At 41.6% G+C, this 27,837-nt stretch overlaps 1 protein-coding gene and 1 long non-coding RNA gene across 4 annotated transcripts in view; one reads left to right on the top strand and one right to left on the bottom strand.

Moving 5' to 3' along the window:
• Nucleotides 1-8,889, top strand: part of NPNT (nephronectin) — a 50,826-nt gene extending 41,937 nt beyond the window's left edge. For both annotated transcript variants that reach the window (XM_040557132.1, XM_040557131.1), the window contains 2 exons: nt 3,243-3,499; nt 6,671-8,889. In XM_040557132.1, the coding sequence (XP_040413066.1) occupies nt 3,243-3,499; nt 6,671-6,766 (353 nt within the window). In that variant the 3' untranslated portion in view covers nt 6,767-8,889. The remainder of the gene's footprint in view (nt 1-3,242; nt 3,500-6,670) is intronic.
• LOC121070248 lies at nt 193-27,504 on the bottom strand. Of its 2 annotated transcripts, XR_005819966.1 has the most exons (12): nt 27,227-27,504; nt 26,974-27,118; nt 26,249-26,384; nt 16,894-17,031; nt 14,778-15,669; nt 13,778-13,865; nt 11,996-12,126; nt 10,678-10,900; nt 9,602-9,775; nt 6,612-8,373; nt 4,741-6,467; nt 193-2,944 (listed from the first exon to the last, which is right to left on the bottom strand). It is a non-coding gene; the product is annotated as an uncharacterized LOC121070248 (long non-coding RNA). The 2 variants fall into 2 exon arrangements; XR_005819967.1 differs by lacking the exons at nt 26,249-26,384; nt 26,974-27,118; nt 27,227-27,504 and adding an exon at nt 20,114-20,185.
• Between the last annotated feature and the right edge of the window lie 333 nt (nt 27,505-27,837).

The raw sequence follows: 27,837 nt of genomic DNA, 5'->3' as shown, positions 1-27,837 counted from the left end.
GTATCCCTTTAGTTATAGGATATGTTTCACAAGCACACCTCTTCTGTGTACAAAATCAAAATGAAAAAAAAAAAACACATTGAAAGATGATTTGTGTTGGAATTTTAGCTGCTATCTTTACAAATGTATCTAAAAGAGTAATAAGTGTATTTAGTAAAAGATGTCTCAAAAGAATCAGAAAGAACAAAAATGTGGAGTAGAGAACAACTTTTATTTATGGAGAAACAAAGCTTATTTTTCAAATCACCACACAGACATAATTATTTCCATATTAGTAGTAAAATTAAAGAAAGTGCTGGGACTAGTCTTTGTTCTGCTGCCAAATATAATGTTCTTGGTTTAGTTCAGTCTCTCAGCTTCATTTTATTAAATTCAACGCTAAATTACAGAAACTGGTGTATAGGAAAATTGTTAAGTAGCTGGAAGGAAGGAAGACTAGGCTGGTAATGGGCAGCAATTTCTGAGTATGTCTAAGTGTACGCTTGGGGTGGACAAAAGTGACCTTGAAATGACTGTTAAAGGGGAGCGTGCGCTAGCCACCTGCAGGACAGGGGAGTGGCACCGTTAGGTGAGACCCTTTCAGTCACACACCTCCGGGTGTGGTCCCGGCAGAAGGGCTGCTCCGCCAAGTTACCGGTGAGCTGGGTGAGGCCCCTGTAGGTGTTACCCTGCGGCACTGAGGGGGTGCGTGTCCACGCACCCTGCCCCTTGCAGTGCCCGCATTGCAGCCCCGGGTATCAGACACACCACACGTCTCTGGCTTCTTGTAAGGTAAGGAAGGGATTACTTCATCCCCTGAAGAGCAGCCTTTGAAGTGCACAATGCTCGCATTATGTGAGCGGATGGCTGGCTTCAGAAGGAAACGCTCTCAGATGCTGTAGGTTAAGCTGAGGGAGGATGAGGGCACCGAGGTCCATTTTCCCTACATCCCACCTTGTCATAGAAGTCTGTGCTTACATTGCCATGATGGGACAGTCGTTTGCCACCAGGGCAGGTGTGCCCAGCAGCTTTTTTCAGGCTGTTTGGATGGCTAAGTAGAAGTGCCTCCTGCCCACAGGCATGCTCTTGTTTTCTGTAGCTTGTTATGACACTTCAAGAGTCTCATGGATGACTCAAAGGGCAGAGCTTCCTCCTCCTGCAGAACAGAAAATGGAGCCATGTCCTGCATGCAGGCTGGCATGTTTAAAAAGGCCGCCCATAACTCCCACACTGTTTTAAACAATGGAGTCAAAACCACTGTATTTCTGAGAAAGTACGTTATTAAAGCATATCAATTATCTGTATTCAAAAATTGTTTTTAATATGTACTAAGTTCCAGAGCCATGATTTTTAACCGTCTTTTTCTTAGACCTTTTTTCCCCTGGTGTTGCTTTCCAATCAGGGACACTCAGCTTTTTGTTTCCTGTGCCTGTTCTATTGCTGTTGACACAACCTGTTAAAACTAGTCCCTTGAAGTCACCCACCCCACTCCCTCCTGTCTGGAATACCTTGTTTCAGAGATTTATTTTCACAGCTTGCGCGGGAGTGTTTGCTTTCACCTTTCAAAGTTTGGCATTTATTGGTTTATCAGAATCTGTATTTTGAAAGGTGCCACGCTGAAGCCTTATAAGCTTATCTCGCATGCAGAAAATGCTGCTTTGAGGGGACCTTTTCCTGTAGGGGCATGCCTACAGCTATGTTGGCTTTGTGCTTACTAAATCTGTTTCCTATTGATTGGGTTCAGTCACTGTAACTATCTGAAACACATGCAGGTAATGAGTCAGGTCAGTACTTTCAGAGTGAAATAATTGTATCTACAACAGGTGCAGCTATTTGAATTCTCTTATTTTAGCAGTTAGTGACTTTGATGCAAAAACAATTCATTAATAAAAAAAGAAAGCTTTAACAGATACTTGGACAAATGGATCCCACTTCACGCCCAAATGCAGACGTGAGGCCTTAGCAGAAAAATACTTGGCTTAGTTAAATCTCACTGAGGCCAAAGGAACTTTAAAACCCGTGTAGAAGTAGTGAATTGGAGACATCGTTTGCTTTACTTTTAAGTGATTGACAAATCCTGGTAGTAGCATGGCAACAATTTAACTGTTAAGAATATATTCTTATTAATATGCAGTATTTAGAAAAAAAATATCAAAACCTACAGCATTGGTTTCAATTACGAGGGCTGCCTGGACCCTTTACCTTAACTTAGATCCTTTGATACTCTGCTCTCATATATTAAAAATAGATTCTTAGGTTAAGAGTAAAATAAGATTTCTTTCTTTCTTTCCTTTTTCTCTTTTAAGAGTACCACCCCCCCCTTTGGTCAGTTTAAATTTGAAAAGTTATCATCCACCTTGAAAATGTTTTAATGAAAAGTTCAAAGATAAAAGACAGGTGTGAGTTTTCTGCAGGATTTGAAGTTCCATTTATTGTAGTTCTAAGTACCTACATGAAAAGGTGTATGGGATTTATGGATGTATAAATTTTTTTTCTTTTTTTCTAAAAAACCATTTAATGGCCATTGCTATATCCATGAGATCCTCTACTTCTTCATGTACTAGGTGTTTTTATGAAGGTACTTTTACTTCAAACATGATCAGAGATAATAATGGAGTTTTGAATTAAGTGCTTGTGTTCAGTAGCAGCTTACTACTGTTAGAGAAGACTTTAGCTGTTTGGAAATCATAACTAACTGTTTCTAACTTTCTGTATCTCAGATAGATTAAGAGTTTCAATTATGGTTAAATGAAAAGGCTGGTCTTATTTGCAAATGGATACACTTAGAGACTTAACCAGTTAAGGCAGTTTCCAAGAAAAAAGCAATGTACAGAGCTGTAGCTCGATTACAGCGTAACATTTATGCTGGCCTTCTACTAGCAAACATATACAGCTTACAAGATACATAAATTTACACGGTAGCTTTGATGTCACTGGGGTTTAAAATCAGTCACCAAGGGGATGTCTGAAATGAAGAAACAGATGAACTTCATTTTCAACAGCTGTAGTATTTGCTGTGTAAAAAAGAGATTAGATAAGAAAGCCCTAACCTGGCACACTGTAAATAGAAGCCCAGCACTGTAAATCTTACCTTACAGGGGGAGATGTGTCAGTTCTGGTTCTCAGTCCAGCACCAATATGCTTTATTTACGACTCACTGGACCTTATGGTCTTTTTTTATTTCTTTGATAATGCTTATGCATTTGGTCCTGAAATTTTAAACAGCAGAATTTTTACCAAAGTAACTGCTTTCTCTTTTGCAGGGGGACAGTACCTCACCATCTCTGAAGCCGAAGGCAAAGAGGGAAAAGCAGCGCATCTTATCCTGCTGCTGGGCCACGTGGCTCAGGCTGGGGACTTATGCCTGTCGTTTCGGCACAAGGTGCCCGGCCTGCATTCTGGTGCCCTCCAAGTCTTTGTGAGGAGAAATGGTGCTCACGGCCCAGCTGTCTGGGGAAGAAACGGTGGCCATGGCTGGAGGCAGACACACATAACTTTGCGAGGACTGGGCACCAAGAGTGTGAGTACAATTGCATTTACTGCCTTTTTTTTTCTTTGCATGAGACTCTGAAGACACTTAGGTGGTGTAGCACTCGATCATTTGCCTTCCGGGTCCAATTTCTGCCTGTTTTTTACTTCTACATTTATCCTTGCCAATGGAATCACATTTCTAATTAGTTCTGTGTAGAACAAACCACAACACCCATAGTAATAGACAGATGCAAAACTACAAAATAGCTTGTACTGAGCTACCTTGTACAGCCTTTTTATCAGGGACTCACTTATCATGTAGGAAAGAGCAACCTAAAGGACAAGAGCATACTGTACTTGTTTTGAAAAAAAAAAAGCAAGTACAAATTTTCCAAATAGCCTGTATCAAGATTGGTCGTGAAATATGCTTTAAAAAAACCACAGTGTCATGCAATAGGAAGGATCATCCCCTGTGGATTAAGAAGAGGTTAAACAGATATTGATTATATCTGTTTATATTATATACTATAGTATATAATATATACTATAGATGCTATATACACACACACTATATACTATAATAATATATATATACTATATAGTATATTTATATATAATTTATAATTTATAGTGTATAATTCATACACTATATACTATATTCATACTATAGTATAGTATATTTATACTATATAGTATATATACTATTATATATAATAGTGTATATATAGTATATATTATATACTACAGTATATAATATGAACAGATACTATATACTATATATATACACACTATATAGTATATATACTATAATAGTATATATACTATAATAGTATATGTACTATATAGTATATACTATAATAGTACACTATTATAGTATACTAGTGTATATATACAAGACTATATACACACACTATATACTATACAGTATATATATACTATAATAGTACACTATTATAGCATACTAGTGTATATATACACTATATACTATACTATACTAATATAATATAAATTATATCTATATAATATATAGTGTATATATATACTATAATAGTATATATAGTATATAGTGTATATATTTAGTATATATAGTATCTGTTTATATTATATACTACAGCACGTAATATATAGTATACATATGTACTATATAGTATATATAGTATACAGTATATAGTATATGCTATATATACTATAATAGTATATATTATATATTATTATATATATATAATATCCCATATATATTAATATATGGGATATTGAGAACAGTCATTTCTGACACTGCAGGGAGGTTACCTGTGTTATTGCACATGTTTTTACGTTCTTCAGCACACTTGCAGCTGATCTGGATGAGGAGGTAACTGATGATCTAGGTATGCCAGTAACACAAAATTGTTTAACATAATCAGAAGCAGCTGTATGAAGTACCATGGAGAATCTTTTAATACCTGAAAATCTTAGAAGCATTGGGTGATTAAAATGATGCATCAAATGCTCGGCATTTTTCTCCAGTCTCTGCTTTCAGCAGAGCAATAATAAAAAAGATGCCTGGTGTTCTGTTAGCTGTAAATGAATGTCAGACTGAGAATGTGGACATTTATAGCAGGTGAACAATATATTTATCCCATTCTTACAATTTTTTGCTAAGTTTAACACTGATCCTCAGAGGTAGGGTGCTATGTTAAACATGGTCTCTATAAGAACACTTTTAAAGTAAGTATGTATTACTAATGTATTTACTGGCAGACAAATAAATGAGTTTTAGGGACCCCCCCCAAAGCTTTTAAACAAGAATAACAGCTCCCCTTTGCACTGTCCCCTGCCTCAGCAGTAGCTGTCAGCGTGGTTCGCAAACCGTAACTGATCGCTGCCTCACAGGACCTGGCAGAATCGTCAAGTTTGGGAACTTCTCCAGCCAGGCTGGGTAGCTGGGTTGCTGACCTAAAGCATTTGTGACATTTATTCCAAGGATCAGGGAATGAGAAAAAACGCTAGATAAGCAGGGAAGGCCCTAGCCACAGAAAAGTCTGTAGGAAAAATGGACACTTAATTTTCTACCTAATTAAAAAGCAAAAGCAATTAAATACTAGTGGTTTTGGGGGGGCCTTCTGAAAACCTGAGAATATGAGTAGAGACTGGAATCCTTTATCAGACTTTCTAATGACTTTGCTTTGTGTAAACTATTTATACAGCACATCCAAAATCACTTATTTCTAAACAAGAATTTCAGCATATTCAACATAGCTTCTCTGACTTCCCCTGTTACTATGCTTTATTTAAAATAAAAGTCTGCTTTCAGCAAGCATCCAAACTGTTTTTTAACTACACAGGTGAATTTCTGATCTGTAAGTCTGTATTAACTCTTTCCAGCTCAGTGATAACAACAGACGGTTACAAAGTTTTGCTGTAGGCTTTGAATAGTTTTTAAAACCTGGTCAAAAATACCATATTAAAGCCATTCAGGCTTCTGCTTGTAAGGCAGTAATACTGGTGAGCGATACTGATTTATGGCAAGTCAGCTGGCCGTTCTGTAAATCATCCCTGCCCTGATTTATGCTACCGGTCTTCTACTCGAGCTTTATGTTTGATGAGTTTCTTCTATGCAGGCTAAATCTGGACTGCTAACCGTCTCCGTAAATCCATGCCCAAACTTCCACTGCCATTTTGCAAGCAGTCAGTGCTTCTCCAGATTACCACAGCTCTGCAGGAGCCAGAATTTGTTAAATAAAAGTTGGGGGTTTCCAGTTCCAACTATGTTTGGCATTTGGACCAAGTCAGCTGTGAGGTGTTTTAGGGATGGAAAGCTCCTCCATTAGACAGGATTTTGTTAGACTAGGCAGGATGTTGTGTGTTTGCTGTGAGGGACAATGAGAACAGTGCAGCAATGAGCTATAGAAAGCACAACAGATTCTCCTATGTGGAAGTTCTTACCTCAGATCTGGCAACTGGAGCAGGGCTTTAATCACCACCTTGATTTGTGTCATAACTCCATCCTGAACTGCTGGCTCTTCACAAAGATCCTGCTGAAGTGAAGAAAGAAGGAGAGGATCAGAAAAGGAAAAAAAAATCCATAATTCTGAGCAGAATTATATAGGCATTTTTGAGTCAGTTAAGACTGGCTGCGCTTTCTTATGCTTTTGCTTTCGTACCATTACCCAGTTACTCACACAAGCAAAGATTCTTTCATTTCATTCTTGCACTCCAATTGTTCTTTTTCTTTTCCTAGGTTATTTTCAGAGGGGAGAAGGGGAAAGGAAGAACTGGGGACATTGGACTCGATGATGTGATCTTGAGGCGAGGACGCTGCTCTGAAGAACATTAGCGAAGACGGGGGACTAGCACAGTCATCTCCTCTAGCCCTTCTTGTACTATTCCTATCGAGTTTTGAAACAGAGCTGCAAGAAAAAGAAGAACCAGCTGGAGAGTGACAACTTCTTAGTGGTCTGCTAAGTGCAATCTCACTGAAACTTCCCTTAAAAACACGAAGAGCACCTCCCGGGATTCAGGAGCTCCAAACCCAATTGCTGGTTGCTTCTATTAAGCCTTACCCCTAAATAAATCATATTTTGTATGTAATAACTTTATCCTCTCTTAAGCCTAATGAGCGCTCACACAAAGAGCACTTGTGAAAAAGGGAGAAATAATTACAAATGGCGTGAAAAGAAATCTCCGGCTCAGAAAGTTAACAGATACTCATTATTTTCCCATAGTGCTACTCTTCTATTAATTAGAGTTGACAGACAGTGGGATTGAGCTAGCTGCAGAGCCAGCTCAGCCTGGCTGAAGCCTGGACCTGACCTTTGGCGTGCTGCCATTGACCTTCGAGGAGGGGTTGTTTCATATTAAATAGCATTTACGTGGGTGTTGCATCTGTATTAAAAAGCAGTTACATAGAGTAGGCACTGCATCCTGTAATATTGCTACTGCTGTGTTTTGTGTATATGTGTATGGTTATGAACATATTTATGTTTTGAATACTTACAGACTCTAGTTGCAAGGTAATTGGCAGCTGTGCTTTCCTATTACACGAGACAGGAGTTCAGCACATGGTGTGATCCTACTGGGCCTGCCAACAGATATGTTACCAAAGTCAGTTAATGGTGCTCATTGAGAAATGCTGGTACAGTTCTTTGTGTTGTAATACGGTGAAGGCAAAAGACCAAATCCTTACCTGACGTAAACTGGCATCTGATCATGCTGTCCAGGTTTGCTTTTAGCTCAGGAGCAAGCCCTAACAGGCTCTCAGTCCTGCAAGAAACTCCTGGTTGAGCTGAAGATTGCGCAGCCGGGAGAAGGTAACTTGCACCTTGTGTGACTGAGCCCTCTGCAGTGCTGAGGGCCCTTCCCTTCCCAAGCCTGGCACAAGCCCATGCCTAAACAAAAAAAGGGCAGCTGCCTTATGGCCGTGCAAACAATTCAGACCATGAAATGCCTTGAGCCACCCTTGTCAAATGTCCATATTCCATCCAACTGTTCTGTATATAATAAGCATTTTACTGTTTAGAACTAGACCAAATAATAGCTCTAGCTGGCACTAAATGTTTATCAGAACTTTGGACTAATTTTTTACTTACATATCATGCATGTGGTCTGCAGTTTCCCAGGGAATTGTTCGATTTCATTTGTGATTTTTGGATAAGGAACATCGTCATCATTGCTGTTAACAAGTCTAAATTTGACAAAGTAATAGTAACATTTCAGAAAATGACAAAAGAGAGATAAAGGGTTGTTAGTGGCACAGTCTTAAAGCTTCAAAAATGTATACATAGAAGAAATAGGTATTGGATCTTTTAAATACTTGCATAAAATGTAAAACAAATGTCAGCTTCATATCATCAGGATATCACATCAAGAAGAGGTTCTTCACCGAGAGGGTGGTTGCACACTGGAACAGGCTCCCCAGTGAAGTAGTCACTGCACCAAGCCTGTCTGAATTTAAGAAGAGATTGGACTGTGCACTTAGTCACATGGTCTGAACTTTTGGGCAGACCTGTGCGGTGCCAGGAGTTGGACTTGATGATCCTTATGGGTCCCTTCCAACTCGGGATATTCTATGATTCTATGATTCTATATCATTCTATAAAAATACCATTAAAAAGAAATAAATTAAACCTTGCAGACAGTCCACAGAGATGAGAGGCCATGTTCTGAGTGCCTGGTTCTGACAAAATACCTTTCTGAGGATACTTTTTCAATTTGTCCCCTAGCACTGTATGTATAAGAGAAGTTTATTTCACAAAACAGATACTGCAAAAGTGTGTCAGCAAAAATCTTGAAATGGAAAAACAATGCATTTGTAAAAAGTCTTTAAACTATTTTGCTTCAGATATGATCATGATCTTTCTTCTCTTATGTTACTTTGCAATATGTCAGAAATATTTGTGAATAGTTGAAATGCCTTGTCTTTATTTTAAAGTAATCAGTAAAGAAGGCTGTTACTACTAATTGGAATATCTTGTTTTCATTTCTGGATCAAAAGTCTCGTTTTTAGTGCAATGAAATGAACCAAAAGATGTCAATTCAACAACAATGAGGTAGCTAATTATTTAACTATTATCAAACTTAAAATTAAAAGTGCATTTCACTATAATATGGTAAGAGCTGTATATATATATTATTCAAAAGGAAGTATATATATATATATATATTATTTGAAACGAAGCGTGACAATTTTCAAAATAGCTTTTAGAACATTTTTTCATGGGTAAATCAAGAGTTTGAGATATAAAATGTCCTTTCTAGAAGAAAAACCAGCAACCACAGCACACTACTGAGCCTGCTCAAATTGTATTCTGTGACATCTACCATAATTAACGCATTTTGATCTGCTTCAGATGCAGTGGAAGAAGAAAGGTCTTGTATTACCACAGCTCTCTTAGAGTGAGACTCCCTGGTTAAAACAAAAACCTTCTAAGTGAGACAAAGCGGTTTTTGCCCCTTTACAAACAGGCCTTAGAACCCAGAATCTCACTGAATACAGATGGTGAGCAGAAATAAGTACTCAGATGGCAACAGGAGGATTTGGTGGACTGCACTTCATCTGCACAATCAGACAGGTGACAAACACCGTAAAGCCCTGTAACCACTGACGGTGGGCACTGGGATGGCCTTTGGGAGTCTGGCTCTGCACTAGCTGCCACGGCTGTTGGTCACTCACCTCTGGAGCTGGTCATGTAGTGACACTGCGCGTGCGTCCCCTCCTCTCTTCCACATTCATGCGGTGTTTCCAACAAGGTGAGGCTGGTTTGTGGGGCTGGTGTGATACTCCTCTGCTAGCTCCCGCTGGACACCTCAGCCAGGATGGAGCAGATGCTGCCATTTTCACATGAGCCTCAAGAAAGATCAAAACATGGCCTGAGGTATTCCTGTGGTGATTTATAACTGCCCTTCTGGTTAGAGCTTAATAAATAGGTAACTAACTGTGCCAAAAAAATGCCTGCTTAAACACTTAGGCAAGTGGAGAAATTGCACTAAATGCACATGAAAACAGTTATCAAATGTACTGTACAGCTTTTTACCAACTTACAATTTTATGTGTCAAAAAGACATGCTAATCTCTTCCCCCAGTATTAAAAATAAAGATTATTCATAAATTACAGATCCCATGCCCAGTGACAGCGTGCATTTTCTGCATTTGCTGATACTAAAGTAAGTACAATGGATAGGACAGATCCAAAATTTTTGTTTCCTGTTTCTATGCTGCACCGTCGCCTCACGTTTCATCAAAGCCATGTCATTAACTCACTAGTGAGTGCTTTCAATAAACCCCATTCCTTCTGGTGTAAAGCTTCCCTAGGTTTCCCTCATAAATCGTCCTAGAGGTGGAGGTTGAAGCATTATTTTTCTCATAGTTGGAGACTGCAACAATCACCCTAATAAGATTTCACCCCACTCAGCTTAGCCATGAGAAGCTGACCCTGAGCAGAAGACTGCTTGTGCCAGCAACCTCCATCCTCCTCCTCTGTCCTCGAAGAGGAAAATACATTTTTAGAAATGGATTTTAGAAAGCTGGAGTCATTAATTGTCAGCTGAGGCCCAGTTAACTTCTATGCAATTTTTCTACTTTCATTTATATACATGTGTAAAACTAACTATACATAAAATAAGATATAGTAAATATGTATAATGCTATATATGTGTATAGTAGTATGTAAAAAGTAGTAAATATATATGCATATATCTGAAATACGAAATCATCAAAATTTTCCTGGTAGTTAAAACCCACTTGCTTACCTGCTGCTTTATCCTGACATCCTGTAGTCGTGCTGGGTTTGAGGACTTCCACACCAATTAAAGAAGACTGAGCTGAGCACCACACATGGGAGTAAACCTGCAGTGCTGGGAAGAAGTGCTAATTTTAGTGGCAGGCTCCGGCGGTGATTTAGAAGAGCACAGAAACATTCTCCTGCTTTGAAGTTCATGCGTTCTCGGAGCACACCTACTGCATCCGACAGCCCTAGCGATAGGTGAGGAAATGCATTTTTACCATCCGTAACACTTTACTTGGCTGAGAGGAAGATGCCACCTGACTGAAGATCTTCAGGGGACACAGAGGCAACTTTAGCAATGAATAATGAGGCACCTTTGGAGTTCAGACACCAGCTCTGAGATCAAAATGAATCAAATCCCATTCCAATACTGCTCTTGCCACTTCTTGTTGACTTTTATGATCTCTTCAAAGCCCAAACTGTTCCCTTTCTTTGAAATACACTGTCCTCTACACAGTGCTTGTGCTGGTTGCTTTGGGATAGCCTACTTTTTGGAAAAGGATGGGCTTAGTGTTTTATTTTTCTCTCTTCTTAAACTTGCCAAACAGCCTGGGTAACATTGCTGGGATCAGGGCAGTGGTTTATTTTCATAGCAAATAACCCAATTACTGCATCTGAGCTCTCACTGGACTGTTTCCCTTAGGTTCCCATTCTTCTCCCAAGAAATTTCCTATTTAGCTCCGGAGAGTCAGATGGGATATCATGCTTACACATGCTTGATAGACATGGATCGTGTAGCTCTAGCCCTCATTTTCTTAAAAAACACGTCAAGCAATGAAGCAAAGCGGGCCTGAATTTTCTGGAGAGAAATAATTCCCTGTTCCATACGTGAGGCACTCCCCATCGTTACTTCTCCTCATGTTGCTTCCCTGTGTCTGTTAAGAATCAACCAATTCTTTCTTTACTCTTAGCAATATTTAACCTCCTTCTGTAGTACGGGCAGGTTTTTGTCCCTTTCCTGTTTTAATCCAGCCACTACAAATTCCCCAAGACCCAGAAACAAGTTTCCATTGCTATCAAACCTCTCTTCTACAGGTCCCTTCTGCAGACACCACAGTTAGAGAGCAAAAGGGACATTTCTAAGGCATCTCCACACAGGCTGTACCACGAACATTATGTGTAAACATATACACTGTGCGCCTGTTGCACCCCATAGGCTGAGGCTAAGAAAGCAAGCCAGGTATTTGTCCGGCACGCAGAATAAGGATGCCCCTTTCTGTGTGATACAGCCACTGGCACTTCTCCAGTGACTTTTGTTACCCTTCTATTTGCTGACATTTTACCTTCTGTTCAAGCCAGGAAGCCGTCACGTTCTTCTCCTGAGTCTTTCCTCATGGTGCATTTCAGCAGCCCGGTGTCTCATTTCAGACTTCCATCCAGGATCCTTTCGATTCAGTCCACGTTTGGCAAACACCTGGAACAACAAGGTGCAGCGTGTGCTCTGAGAGACGGATTTTACTGTGCTTGCATGCAGCATCGGTACCAGAGTTTGGGGTTGCCACTTACAGGGGATTTGAGGGAGACACCACGGTTACTCTGACACCACTGGTGCCCCAGCAAAAGGGGGGACCATGTCACTTCTTCCCTTGCCTTTTGCCCCTGCCCTCCTTTAGGTCAAAAAGCCAAAGAAATGGATCCACCAGATTTCTCCCCCTCTTGGGGTGGTCCAAGGCAGAATCTCCCCATGTATGATGCAGCATTACTGTGGCATGCATCAACTCCAGTACAGCACCATGGCTTCTTACTGCAAACAATAGTATAAAAAAAAGAAAAAAAGAAAAAAGAAGTGCACCTTTTAAAGAAAACCAATTTTGAAACAGCTTGCTGTGGTTTAACCCGGCAGGCAGCGTAAGGAGCTGAGCAGCCCTTGGCTCTAGGTGAGTGCTGCTCTGCAACAACTGAAACCTCAGTGTGTTGTCAGCATTGTTCTCATCCCCAATCCAAAACACGGACATGTACTAGCTACTAGGAAGAAAATTAACTCTATCCCAGCCAAAACCAGGACACAGAAAAAAGGACTGGATGTATACCTTAAGCAGCGTCCATCTGTCTTCTCTACACACGTGGTAATGTTGAGCTTCCACAGACACTGTAAAGCCTCTATAAAGCCTCTAGTGGCACAGCCACGTAATATTCCTCTTGGTTTAAGAAAGATTCTTTCAAAGTGGCTCGATTTGTAATAATATCACTGAGCATAAATTAAGTCTTCACAAATCCTACGAAGGCCACCACTTTCGCAGTCAATTCACATGCCTGGCTACAACCCTCGGGTTTCACCAGGTGACACCACCAGGCAGAGCTGCACCATCCACCCCTGAAAGGCTTTCTCCTCACATCCTTGGTCTCGGGCTGTCACACTGCAGCTCCACAGAGGTTCTACCAAGAACAGAAAGGTTGCCGATTTCACGTGTGGTTTTATGACTTTGCTCCCTGAAGAGCACAGTCATACACACGCAGCACAAGTGCTCAGAGAAGAATATAAGCAGACAAAAGAATACCCTGAAATGTGATCAGTAACAGAGCAAAGGCAACATTCAAACTTTTAACTAACAAAAAGAAAAGTTGGCTACCTTAACAAGTCTCTTGACTATTACTTCACTCCAGCAAATGTTGAAACTTATTCACTGGATGTTAATATCAGCGACTGAGGATGTCAAGCACAAGTAAACTTTCTCCTTTTCCCAGGCTCTTCCATCTAGATAACAACATGAAGGGTGGCACAGTGACACACGTGGTCACTTCCCCGGCTTCAGTCCCAGCACAAGAGCAAGAGCTCCTCGTCTGGGAGCTCACACAGCACATGCCACCCTGGCTGGAGATGACAACACCACAGCTCTCAGCAAGGACCGCTTTCGTACGTCAGATGTGAGTAGGGACCTCAACCCAAACGAGCACCGAGCAGTGCCAGGTATGCTTTTAAATGAGGACAAGAAAAAAAAAACAACTGGAAGATTGCTTAAGGTAAGACATTTCATCACTGGGATTCAGTGGGGTGTTCGAGAGGAACATTTTAGCTTCCATCCCTCTGAAGTTCTGAGTTAGCTCAGGAAACGTTGGCATCTTACCTCAGCTTCTGGGACCAGCTGGAGGACAGGAGGAGACGGGATCCCACCGGGCTCGTCAACGCTTCCATGCCCAGATGGGATGCTCTCTCTGCAATACCAAACACGCATGATTCACGTTACCATCAAGGGGTCCTTTCAGTCATTGCGCTTTGGAGTGTATAAACAGGGCTCTACGACACAAAAACTGCTCGTTGATATTAAAACCAACAATTCTATGGTGTGCAACAATTTACATAGAAACCAGACACCTTTATGGCACAGTTAGAGGTGTAATTAAACTGTGAGCAATTCGGTCACCCTCCTGTCATATGCCACCAGTTTTATCCCGCTTATAAAAAATGATATTTTAATTGGCTGAACTCCATTACCGAAGGCTGATTACTAAAGCTAAGTGACGTTTAATTACCCACAAGGTACACTGGCAGTTTTGTGGGGTGTTACGAGACCTCAGCATTCTGGCAGCTCAGCTGTGTATTAGCAAGCAGCCCTGGCACACACACGGGCTCACTGTGAAGCTTGCTGTGAGCTACTCTGCCAGCTTTTATTGGAGTAATTTGTTTTCCAAATGAAGATGTGCGAGTGGGGCTTGAAAAAAAACATTTCATTAATACAAAAAGCAGGCAGAGAAAGTACATGGTACATCAAGGGATGCCTTCAGCATCACATGGCCTTTGATCACCTAAATAGGCGGTTAGAGGGCTAGACAAAAATTTGTAAGGGTTAAATACAGCGCAGCCCCACAGCTCCAGTCTACAGACCTCTTGTTCAGGCTCTCCATAGCACTGTTCCCACTTTCTGCTCATCCATCCTCCCACAGGAGGACACTTCTTGGGCTAACGAGTGCATTCAGCGCTGCAGCAAACACCCCACAGATGACAAGTAGCACGTGCTACTCTTCATTTTTCTCTCAAGAACTGTGAGCTGTGCTACTAAAGACGTCAGGCAATTTCACACACTGTACTGGGTTCCCTGAGGAAGGTAAGGAGGAGATTTTTCTTACCTGATGTCACCACTGCAAGCCCGCTTTCCTAATGAGGGACCTTCAGTAGAGGCAACCTATTCAGTGTCACCCTCTGTGCTGCTCTGAAGGAAATCCTTTACAGACTGCAGCAGGTCCCAGCACTGCATGAAAACAACAACAACAAAAAATCAAGTAGGGCAATATCCTGAGCATGTGGCAGATAAATCTGACCCACGTTTGTGACCCCTCAAGAGACAATCTGATAAAGTAGGGGTGAAACCACAGAAAGCGCAAACGGGGAACGCAAGCAATGCCTGCAACTGCATTCCTCAGCATGGGTCTGGAAAACAACTGGCTTCTCTTTCTGGCCCTGACATGCACCAACTGACACTTCAATGGGTGAGTTTTGTGCTGACCAGCCTCCCTGGGACAGCTCAGGAGCACAGCATTTCCACACCACGTGACGCTGCCACCAGGCAAAGTGGCACGTGAGGGGGATTTTTAAGCCTATTGAAAACATCCTTGGAATAACGGCTGCGTCCCGACTGTCGAACCGGCCTCGTGTCTCAGTGACGGGGCGGCAATTCCCGTATGGGATGCACATGGACTGCACAAACTGGCTGTTGGAAGGAGTTTGTGCACCTCTCCACACCCCTGTTTATTACTGCTGAAAATCAGGAAAGTAAACTCACCCACGTGGGAGATGAGAGAAGCGGGGAAATGCTTACACCGTGCACCCAGAAGGAAGTAAGCCCCATTTACTTGACCAGGACCCTGCTGCCAATGGCTTCTGCAGAGCAGGATCAGGTCCTTCCTTCATACCATGCAAAACACCTTGCTTGTGGTTACAGTGAATCCTCTTAGCTGTTCAGAGAAACTCATCTGCCTTTCTGTCCTGATGGAACGGCTGAGCAGGGCATCGAGAAGGCTGCTGGACAGAAAGCAGAGAATACGTAAAACATTAAAAAGAACTTGGGTAGCTCTGAGACAAACAAGTAGATCAGATACTGATGAAATCACCATGCTCCCGGAGCTGTTTATGTGCAGTTTATTTCAGTTGCTAGTTAATTTTTAACAGACGTTGCTCCTCTCCCTTGCCAAGCAGTTAGGAAACTCACTGCAGAAGATCCACACGTGCTCCAGTAACAAATATCCAAGAGCGTTTCAAAGCAGATGTAGTAAATGGAGCTCTTACTCAGTGTAGAAACTGTTATTTAAATCCTATTTCTCCTGCACCTGAAAATGAACAAACTGTTTTTTGCTCACATATAAGAAATTAAATGCAACAGGCAATGTCCCTCTCTCCTCCACTGTGTCCTGCTTTGTGCTACTGATCTTTAATTTTTTTTTCACCCCGGTATGACATGGCATTACCAACTACTCAGAGCTCTCTACAAGGCTCCAAAGTGGTTTCTTCAACGAGACAACCTTTACCAACATTCAAAGTCTTTCACAATGTGCACTTGCACCAACCCTAAACCAGGGTAACATCAGGACGAGACAAGGAGAGCGCTCCTGGAGCCTCACATTTCAGCAGTTTTGCTGCAGAGCTTCCAGCCCAGCCCATACTGACACCAACTTAGGCAAAGCTCCTGAACAGACCTGCCGGTAACTGTACCAGCCTAACTGTAGGTACCTGAAACACCTTTTTTTGATGAAAAGCAGGCTATCAAAGCCTTTATCCTCAGCTGCATACTTTAAAGTTTAGGCCCCCATCTACCAGGAAGATTCAAGTTAGGTATAAAGCACTGCACCTGGCAGTGTTTGCCAGATCCTGCCCAAACAATAATAAAGTTTCTTTGCCTCAGGACCTGCTGAACCCAAAGACTGTTTTCTCTGGCACGAGAGGCCAATTTACTCCTTGAGGTAAATATTAAGCAAAGAGGAATTTTTTGACTTTAGGAACTATGAAGTTGAACTTTTTCCTGCAGCCACACTCACACCCCTCGTGCCTCCAACGCTGAGCTATTTTTAAAAAAAATTAATTCCTGTGGTATTTTCCTAATAGCCATAAAGCAGCAGGGCATTCTGTCAGACACATGTCGCTATTATTACTCCATTTATGCCTCTTGACTACTTCCAAATTCAGAAAGATTAGCCAGCTGTCAAAAGAAGATTAAAAAAAAGCAGAAGTTCTTCACTCTGTACGCCTTACTTTATCACTTGTTTTCCCTGGGCAGAAGCTCCGGCCTGGCAGAGAACCACCCTTCAGTTCTCGCCTTGAGGCTCCATCACATCTTGGAAATGTCCAAGCCCTGTGTGTTCATGTGTCACAACTCGGACCTTCTGCATGCTAAAAAAAAGAAAAGAAAAGCTTGTATCTCCTGCCAGTGCTTCATCAAGCAAACACAGTGAGCCAAAGCACAAGTGAAGTACTGCTGCCCATCCCTGTAATGATGACATTTTTTGTACCTGAAAAGATAACATTAGTTACTTAAAATGAGCAAGGGGCACCAACATCAGCCATTCCAACAATCATGCTGTTCCCTTCATCTGAGGAGATGGCAGACAAATTGGGCGTGTGACTTTGCTTGTAATTCTAATGAAAGCACTACGTCCTTATCAGCCTGGGCGCCTCTTGCTGCAACGCGGTGTTCAGAAGCACAGAACAGCTAGCTGTTCCCTCTCCTCTGTACTTGTTCCCTGGTTTAGAACCCAGACCAACAATTTTCCTAAGAATATGTAAAGATAAACAAAGATGAAAATTAGGACAAATATCTCCTTCCACTGACTTCGCCCCCTGAACCCTCATCAAGCTCCTCAGTAACCAAGGTCAGACCCCATCTATTTTCTATTCATGAGCACAATTTATTTCTGCTTGCCCACAATTTCTGCCTGGGGAGGGCACTCCCAAGCAATCAACCTTTCACTCCCAACTCCTGACCCCATTCCTTTTCTCCCCTCCTCTTACGCATCCCAGCCTCCTGCCCATTTTCAGCTTTTTGCTGCCCAAGCCATGAGAAGAGGCAGTGGCATCGTGCCATTATGCAGAAGAAATTGCCTCCTGCCATGGCTGCTACGTGTCAGAGCATGTCTGCAGCTGTCTGCCCTCCTGGAGCAAGGCCACGGGATGCGCAAGCTCGGGAGCAGCCCCTCCTGGCTCTGGTTTGTATCTTACCATGCTCCTCCTGTTACTGCAAGGGAGCCAAAAAGCCTCTTTTAAGTCAAAACCTAACTTACTGACACACAAACGAGCACGGCAACCGGAAACAGTGCAGTGCTCATCTGTATTTTGGAAAGTTGAGAGATCTCCTGCACGTTACTGCTCTTTTCCCTTCACATGATGAGTCCATCTTCAAACCCTGACCTAAGAGATACAGTGAGATCCATGCAGAACAAGATACAGTGAGATCCGTGCAAATCAGAACTTCACCCTCCCTCCTGGAGCTCAGCTACTGGCTTCAGAGACGGCAGGACTGAGCTTTGTGTTACTGCTGTGCTAGAAAACACATACATTCAGCTATTAGCAGAGTTACTGTAAAGGTTTTAGTTCAAATGGCTCTCTGCTGGTTTTTCATCAGTTGATGAATTCTAGCTTCATTCCTTTACTCAGAAGTAACATTTAATCCTTACGTGTATTAGAATTACAAAATTTACTGTTTCTTCCACACCAGACTTAAGGTGAAAATAGGGTTGTAGAGCTCTCTAAAACTCAGCATTAGTAATTGCTGCAGGAGGAAACAACAAACTAACAAAAACTTCTCTACTACTTCGGGGTTCAGAGGGCATGAGGGAAGGACTTCATTCAACGAAAAAGCCCAAAATTCCAAGAGAAAGAAGTAAACATTTTTTTTTTCCTTGAATCAATATTGCTTACAATATTTCCCGTGATTTGTCTACATTTCTAGACCCTTTATTTGTTCTCCTGGACATTGGGAATAAAACCCCAAATCATCTCTTCTCCCTCTGAGCAAGCTACAGTGAGGTACAGCAGACAGCAAGCTGAACATGCCTCTTTCTTGCACCTCTATTTGTATGGAAGGAACTGCATAAAAATGACATAAATATATTCATGTATGTGAGGGCAAGGAGGGCAGGCTTGCTCTGGCAGCTAGCAGACATGGCAGGATGTGCAATTTCTTCTTCAGAATGGCACCGTGCAGCCTTACCCATGCTCAAGGATTGCTGGAGGAGCACTGCCCTAAGGAGCAACCTCCTCCTGTAGCACTTCCCCCGTGCCGCAGGTGCAGTCCCTCCTGCTCACATAGGAGCACTTGTCCTGACATTCGGCCAGAAATTTTGCTTCAGCTAATCTGAAGCCCGTTCTCCTGGGAGACCACAACTTTATACGGTTCAGGTCCCATCGTAATAGTCTGGCCAAATATAATTCCTGCAGCTCTTTTGATCTCCCCCGGTTAATCAAACATCTCAGTTTCCAAGCCGTTTCAGTGCCTCTCACATACAGCAACCTCCTCCTTCTGCAGCCAGCTGCAGAGCGCCCGGCAGCATTACAATCACGGATGGTAGCGAGGTGCCACCACTAATAAGAGCAGGAGGGCAGGCAGCACAGGGTATTGTCATGCAGAGACGTGGCTGGGCCAGCTTTAAACAAGCTGCTCTGGCAAGAAGGCAGTGCAGTGCTCAGACAGGGACCACCAGTGGGGGACAGGTGCCTGTCTGAGTTCCCTGTGGCTATTGCTTTTGAAATTTCAACTAGATAAGGTCTATCTGTGCTGTGCTGCAGCATGGGCACGCCGTTTTATTACCAAATCCATTCCCAGACATCATATTACAGTCATCTGCCTGCTCTCTTCATGGCACAGACAGTACCCTCCTGCAAAAGCTTCCACCACGACTTTGAATGTCTCAGGGTTTAAGCACACCCAAAGCCCACAGCCAGTCCGTTCAGCTACATCCCTCGCTCCCCTTTCAGCCTGTGATCAGTTTCCTGCAGCCTGGGGGAATCAGAGGCAGGAACTGCTACAGCAGGAAGAAAAGTAAGATGAACAAGAAACAGAGGACAAATAACATCCAGTTAATGCACGTAAACCATCACCACCAGTATCCTACCTCTTTGTTAGACACGTTTCACATATTCCAAATGTGAAATTTCCCAATTTCCCCTATTATTATACAGTTGCACAGTGACATTTTGTATTAAAAAAAGTAATGTAAATCATATCACGGCTGGTACTGTATAATTTAACAGAACGTCACAGACTGCACAACGACTAGCCAGGCAATGACTTCTTGCGTGACACTTCAGCAGTGTTTTGACAATGTGCCAAAGTCTGACAGTAGCCCTGGATTACTGCCTTTGAGTGGTGCCTCCAGGCTGCTCTTCTTGCACACTATTCATCGCTGTCCTATTGTTAGCACCAGCACACTCTAAATGCCACACGTTGAGTTTTGGATCAGGGTGTGTTTCACAGTACCTCTGCAAGTGATGGCACACAGCAGAGGGAGAGGTGTCATCTGGCTCTCAAATTAGAAAACACCTCAAAAAAAAATGATGGAGGAAATCCTGTGCCACTATAATTTACCAATTGCTTTTGAAAAGTCGATAGCGTCCAAATAGATGATGCTATAATAAACTCTTTTACTGTGTCATATCGATCCATGAGGTACCTTATACCAGCTGCTGTACAGACGGAGAGATTTCTATTCAGAGGGATCCCGCTTGTTATGTCAGTTGCTTAAACAGACAAAAAACCCCACACTGTGTTTTCATCTCTTCTCAGGATGTTTCACCTGAACAGGCTCCTCCTCAAACAGCTGTGTTAGAAACTACTTGAACCTTGCAACAACCTCCTAACAGTGGCAAAATATCCACACGAAATAACGGCAAAATATCCACACGAAACTTCTCTCTCTGACAAATTTAGCATAGACTACTGATGACGCTTAAAGTAACGCTCTCTTCATTCATCATTATAAAATTGTTTGTCTCCAGATTGGAAGTTTTATTTCAGGACCTGCCACGGCTAATACGCAGGATAAATACTCTCCTCACTCATGGCCTAGTGGGAACTCTTAAGCACCTCATGTTTGCTATGTGATACCTAGGAAAATGTGACAACCGACATACCATATGCTAAATGTCAGTCTTCAGAATGAAAGCAGGATTTGACTTCAGCTGCTCACTGTTCTTACCTCTGATCCTGGAGAGAAGTGATCCTCTGTAAACCTGAGACACTTTGACTTGAGATACTAGAAAAAATAAATCAGTATTAGAGGAGTTGTCAGCAGAGTTTTAGATGTACCTGTAATGTCACACCAACCTCCTCCAAGAAGGGTTAAGTGCCAGGAAATGAAAAGGAAGGGAGAGAGACAGAGAGAGAGAAGGAGAGAAAGATGAAGAGAAAGCTGAAAAAAACCCCAAACCCTCCACTCCCAGAAAAACTTAACCACTAATTTTTTTTTTTAAGATCAATTTTCATAAAGTTATCCTTCAGAATACATTCCCTAAGAATTATTTTTCACTTAAAAATGGATATATATTTAATAACAACAACAACAATGTTTATCTTTGTTATCACTTTGCCAGGGAAACTCTGGGCCACTCCACACGAATCTGTAAATTTTCATTGTGGTTGGCCTGAAATGAGTACCTGCCCTGATAAAGTGCAACAACATATTTTGTGGAAATTTAACTACTGCACATTTTACTTGGCAAAAAGGTGGAATCTCCCAGTAGAAACTGTTTATAATTCAGTAATCTACATACTCCTGAAAAAGCCTTTGTTACTCAGGTAAGTTCATAATGAAAGAGAGCCCATAGAAATAATCTGTTAGACTCAGAGAAGAAAATTAGTATCTGAAGACACACATGAAGACACAGGCATGAAAAGATGCTGTGAGTTTACCTCAGTTGGACTGTGTCTGTCGAGGTTTCTGTCACTCTCTAGAGTTTCACCATCACTACCTCTGGTCCAGCTACTGCTGCCTGCGCTGCATAGCTAGAACAGACTAATTGTGTCTAGTAAACTCCGAATCCTGTCCTCAAGGTGTCCAACAAACCTCTAGTTAGGGAAGAACTTGCCCATTTTCATTTTCGGTTACAGTACATATTATTGAAACTTGACAGAGATGCTGACATCTAAATATGCTTCCTATGCCTCTGAGTTCTGACTGCTTTGCTGTATTTCCTGAATACATTATGCCTGCAGTTTTTTCTCTGTGAATCACACACGTCATCCATGTCAAAATAAATTTAGCACCTATTAATTTCCATTCTTCTGCTCATGAAGTTATTCCACACCTCTAACAGACAAGGGCAATGCACTGGCAGAGCATCAGGTTGCTAATCTAGTATCACAAAGGGGGTTACAGCATTTCTGCTTTGCACTGTGTGCAGTCAGCACTCTTCCGACTGCAGGTTTCTGTTGAAATATAAAGCAGGTATATTCTCCTAGTCTTGAAAGAGCTCTTCCCTGAGTTCATGGTCTTATGAACTCATTTCTTCCAATTTCAAGAGAGCTGCAGTTTTTCTTGTTCTGCTGTAATTGATGAAGTGTTTTTACCCCCAAGAACATTTCACAGGGAAGTGAAACCCTGCATAGAAAAAATTTCATAAATGTTGAAAAGCTGTCACCTTTGATAATTCCCTTTTCAAGAGAAACTGCAAAACAAGCATACTTTAAAGGTGCAAAAGACAATTCTCAAGGAAACTAAATCCATGGATCTGACACAGCAGTGGTACAGCTGGCTAGAGCTCCACTTTTTGACTATCCACTTAAAAATATAAAATTAAAAAAAAAAAACACAAGATGTTTTCTAGTGTGAAGTAACTCAATCTCACAGGAAGGCTCTCCGCTTGTACAAGACCATTGCATCCTGTCTCTCAGCCAAATTAAACTCAGCTTCACTTTAACTGTATCTCTGATTTACGATGCCTCCTTATTACAGCCAGAGTGGGTGTATTTTTTGACGAGGAAGTACTGGCACAGCCACAGAGAAAATGTACTTATCATCACACTTCCACCCTGACACCTGATTAAAGCAAAAGCTGGATCAATTAGTCATTTTCTTGTTTGGGAAACCAGGTGGTCAGCACGAGCTCTTGAGCATCCAGACATCATTTGACACCGCCACTGCTTGCAGTGAGAGGCTCTCTCTGCAGGGAGAGGCTACTGATCTTGCCCAATGCGTGAATGATACTTAACTTCTTCTCCAAGAGAGGCTCTTAATTTAATTAAAATATCTTAAAACAGACACATGGCAAGAATAAAGCCTGTCTGTCATTGTATACAGATTCCCACTGAGTCTTCCTCGAAGGAAAGTGCTCCAGGAGAACCTCTGATGTAGGAGATTCCCAGTCAGCAACTCTGTGACCATTACAGTTGTAGGTACTGGGTTTATATCATTAGATATTTTAACACACAGGTAGATGCATAGTTCTGGATCCCCACAGAAACCACAGGATGATTTAATAATTAGCAGTACTCCATTTCTCTGCCTACAAACCATGATACTTGCAGAGTACTGAGTAGACAGTGCTTATGCTCTCCATTTGCTGAAGATAGCAGGTTACAGGTTTATCCCAGAAAAATATAATGCATTGCATTTAGCAGAACACTGTGAAGAACACCTTTCAGTGAAGGCTTTTCAAATATTAGACACCATGAAACTGTACTGTATTTGTTATTCAAATTATAGTAGCACCTACAAAACCAATTACAATTGGATCTCGCCTAAACACACAGTAAAACACATCCATCTCCCAAATGGTATGCTGAAGAGTCAAATCAAACACATGGAAGAAAGAGAAACAAAACTATAATGAAGACAACTGAGCAGCCTCAACTCAGTGGCCGAGGCCAGAACAAACTTTCCGTCTCCCCAAAACACTTGTTCATGTTGCCTCACTAGTTACAAGGGATGGAGGTGAAGCATACCATCCCCAGCTTGGCACAGCTTGAAAAACAGGATTCTCACAGCTCACACAAACATCAGTTCGTAGCACATAAGGAAACTTCAACATTGCTCTTTTAATACCCAATCTATTATATTTCAGGCTCAGATAGCTCTGTCAAAATCATGGTATCAAATGGCAAACTATTACATCTTCCCACTGACTTGCACTGTAATACACTCCCTGAAATGTATTCAAGAAATGTCATAAATGTGTGTACCCAAAAGCTACAAAAATAATAACCCCAGGAAACAAAACAAAGGAGATAACAATAGCAGAATTCACTGCAGGAGCAGCAGCTTATCAGAGCAATGACAGAAAATCAAGTCCTAACAAAGTACAGACGTCATGCAGAACAAACATGACTGCTATCATTGTATTAAAAAAGCAGGAAAGAGACAAATCAAATGCTGGAGCATGTAGTCAAGTTTCCTCCTACAGCTCAGTCCTGAAGTTTCTGGCAAAACCCAGTTATTTTCTACCAGCTTCAGAGTCTCATCTCCTAGTGTTTATACAGGGGCAGATCAGATTCAGACAGTTTTCTGTCTGACAATTTTTTAGTTACCATTAATGCTAATAAGAGACACAGGGAATGAGGCACATCCAGAAAAATCCCAGTCAGGAATGCTTCATTTCCCTTTTCTCCTTCTGGGTCCAAATCTATGCTGCTGTGCTTGGCATAAGCATTTACAGACAGGAGACAGTGACCGATTTGGTTCTCAGCTAGAAACATGTAATTATCTTCGTTGAGGAAGACCATCAGATTCTTTCCAATATTTCAGTAGCAGAATGAACGAACTCTTTTAGAAATACTGTAAACATTTTTGCAGCTATTCACTATCAAGCTTGCTGCACTAATGACAGAAGATTTCCTGTGCTCAATTTTAACTGTAAACAAATTATCAAGCCTGATCGTAGGCTGAGAACCACATTTATATCCTCAGAGGTGGCAAAAGAAGAGAAGAGAGGAAATAACTCGCATATTTGGAACCAGAATCTGAGGCTCAGGTGAAAACTGGAGACCTGCACCTCCCACGTTCCTAGTTAGCACCTGGCTTTCAGCTCCACTGCTACCAGAAAATACTGAAGTCTTGCTCAGGAGTTGGATATGAGTCTCAGAGATGGTAAGGGAAACAGGAGGATATGAAAGCTGGATAAAACCAAGAACCCTAGGCCTGACACAAGAATAAAATGCTGCCATCTGTGATACACCTGGTAATAACAATTTATACATATAAAAATAATAACTGAATAATAATGAAATAGTCGATGGTTGCAAAAATGGAGGCAAAGAAACTGGAAGAGAGACTACGCTACATCACATCAAATAAATTGCTTATTCCTCAGGACATCCGTATGTAATGAGTGCGCTATGGTACAGTCGTCACATTAAACAGGCATAAGTATGTATCTGATAATCTTTTCTTGTGCATGAAATGTTCTGCACGGGGTTTGCTGAATGGTTTCTGAGAATCCAAGCTGTTGGCTCACCGAGTGAAAAGTGTGCCTCATTCACGCACGACTGTGCCCGAGGTTTCACAGAGAGGCCATACCTACCTGTGGGTCTCTGCAAAGCAAACATCAGCTTCAGTGAAGGCAGTAAACACAGGAATACCTCTTAAACAAATAATTACACTGGCGCAATACTGGGAGAACGGATGCATTCCAGACTTGCACTCAGTTGAGGGTTTCTGGATAACAAATTTGTTCAGCAACACTTGACATTAATCCCTTTGTTCTTGGTATAAATTAAGTTGCTCCCATATGTTTTCCACAGTTAACAGTTAGACTGTGGGGACCTGTCTATTATTACAGGTATTTTTTTTTTTTTATGTTAGAGAACCTTCCATACTGACTGTATACTCTGAATGCCTACACAAACATTTTACTGGCCTTTGCAGCTCTCGGGTTTTCCCTTAGCCCTTCTTTCCCTTTGAACGGGTCTGAAGGTCAAACTCTTCCAGGAATACCCAACTGTACCTCCTGCCAGCCCTGCCAATATTCTCCAGCCCTACTGATATCTCGAGAGGCCCATGGGGAGCCTGAAAATTCTGCATCTTTAGGATTAAGCTACAATAAACTACCCCCTTTAATTAAGCATAATTTTGTATAATTAATCCATACAGAAAGCATTAATTTTCCTTGCTATCTCAGATTTCCCCTGAGAAAAGCTTTACAGTTCTGATGATGCCAACGTCTATCGTTATAAATCATCGTACCTTAATAATGCAGCCTGCGAGTACAAAGAGCTTCCCACACACTCCTTCTAATCAAAACAGAAACGCTGCCATACACAGCATACACACGAATCCCAGCCTTAAGCAAAAACAAATCCTGACACAAGACGCTCTGAACAGCCAATCTGTCAGCATCACTGAGGCTTTCTCCATTCACTGCTTTGGCGTTTCGCATGTGTCAGCAATCCAGAAATCATCCGTACAAGCCAACTCAACCGCAACCCCAGTGACTAGGCAGCCTTGTTTCCTAGACTTGCCCTGTTTGGAAAACCATTCCTTAAGTTCTGTTCTTATCTAATAAAATAAAGGCTGTCTTCCCCTTTCATTAAGTATGTGCAGGATTTTGCCTGGCACGCTTAGAGCCATGCAACAGAGTGTGTGCAGAGATGCTCATCTGAGCACCAGCTTTCTTAATTTACCTTGAGGGAAGAGGAGAAGTCCTCAACCATAGCAGCAACTTGGGGATTTACTTCATGAAGCAACACCTGCCCTCCCAGTTTTGCTGCTGTGTTGATAACAGTTGCACCAGAGGAAAAAGATAATTCAGAAATAAATCTAAAATAAAGAAAAAGTCATCTCAGATCTTGAGCCCATGCCACGCACCAAACATTTGTGCATTTTTAGGTTGTCTCTATCCTGCAGTCAAAGCTGGACATGTGCACACAGGGCACAGTCAGAGGCTTACACAGTTCCCATAAACAATGTTTCCTCAGTAGCTGATCTTTATGAGACAAGAGATGGACAGACACCTCCAGAAAGATGTCTTCTTCAGATAAACAGAAATTAACTTTGGTCTGTGCTGAAACGCTTTTGTTCTTGCCTCTTGAGTCATGAGTTCTGGATAACCCTAAACCATTTTCCCACAAAGTCAGTCTTTGGTTTATTTCACACAGCATAGCAGCATAATAATGTAAATATTCCCTGTAGCAATGTGTGCTCCAAAAAAGCATAGGAATTACTGCTGATCTGCTCAGTATTCGCTCTTATTAGCTGCCATCCATGCAGGTGAGAGCATTTTTGAGTGGGACTGTGTGTGCAAGGCTAGTTGTTTTAGAGGAGACTGCCATCCATGGCTGTGCTACTACGTCTCAGGAGGAATTGTGTTAGGAAATGTACAGAAAGAGAGAATCTTTTTTACCATTACCTGGTTTGGTGAGGACACTGGCATTATCAGAGATCAGCAAGGTTCACATTCTTCAGTTCAGCCAGGAAATGGAGTTCCAGCATTGACGGGACAACCTGAAGAAATGCAGGAGATCTGAAGTTTGGATTCTCCCTTCCTCCTTCTCCTGCATGAGAGTTTCAAATAGTCCTTTGATTTCAAAGAATTTGCCATTTATGGTTAATTGTTATTATGTCTGGAAGTATGCACTTGTCAAAAAAAAAAAGTTACCTACTTGGAGTAACAGCTAACACAATGTACTGTGCAGCCTTCCTAAAAGCACCACCTCTGCTTTCAGGACCACGTGTGCACCTAGGAAGACAGGCATGGGAGGCAGGTAAAGAGAGGCTGTGTATGTATATGAAATAAAAACCTGGGAGCTTACAGGACAGGCTTGGGAAGGAACGAGGGCTGGAAGCTGAGTGAAATGATCAGTGAATGATAATTCTTTTCCAAATCTCACAAATGTGACTGACCCACTGATAAATCTGGGTATAACATCTACATTTATTACCTGTCTTCTGCACGCTCAATCGTTTTCACTGACATGACCTTTCCAAGCTTTTAATCATCTTCATGAAAACAATGTAATTTCAACTTCACTTTTAAAAGTCATAATAAAAATAAAAAAAATAATAAAAAATAGCTTTTGGTCCAAATACTCTGTCCAAATACTCTTTTCTTTTAAATATTTCAACGTATGCTTGGATAACTGTTACTGCAAGCAAGCACGGCACTACACTGGATGTACCTATGTATGAGAAATTCCACTGTTGTCCCATCTCCATGGTTAGCATAAAAAAAAAAAGAAAAAAAGGAGGCCACTCAAAAAAGCGTCAAAAAAAA

The sequence above is a fragment of the Cygnus olor genome, chromosome 4, assembly GCF_009769625.2.
Source record: "Cygnus olor isolate bCygOlo1 chromosome 4, bCygOlo1.pri.v2, whole genome shotgun sequence".
NCBI classification, from domain to species: domain Eukaryota; kingdom Metazoa; phylum Chordata; class Aves; order Anseriformes; family Anatidae; genus Cygnus; species Cygnus olor.
Note: the sequence above shows the minus strand (reverse complement) of the source record. Positions and strands in the feature narration are given on the sequence as shown.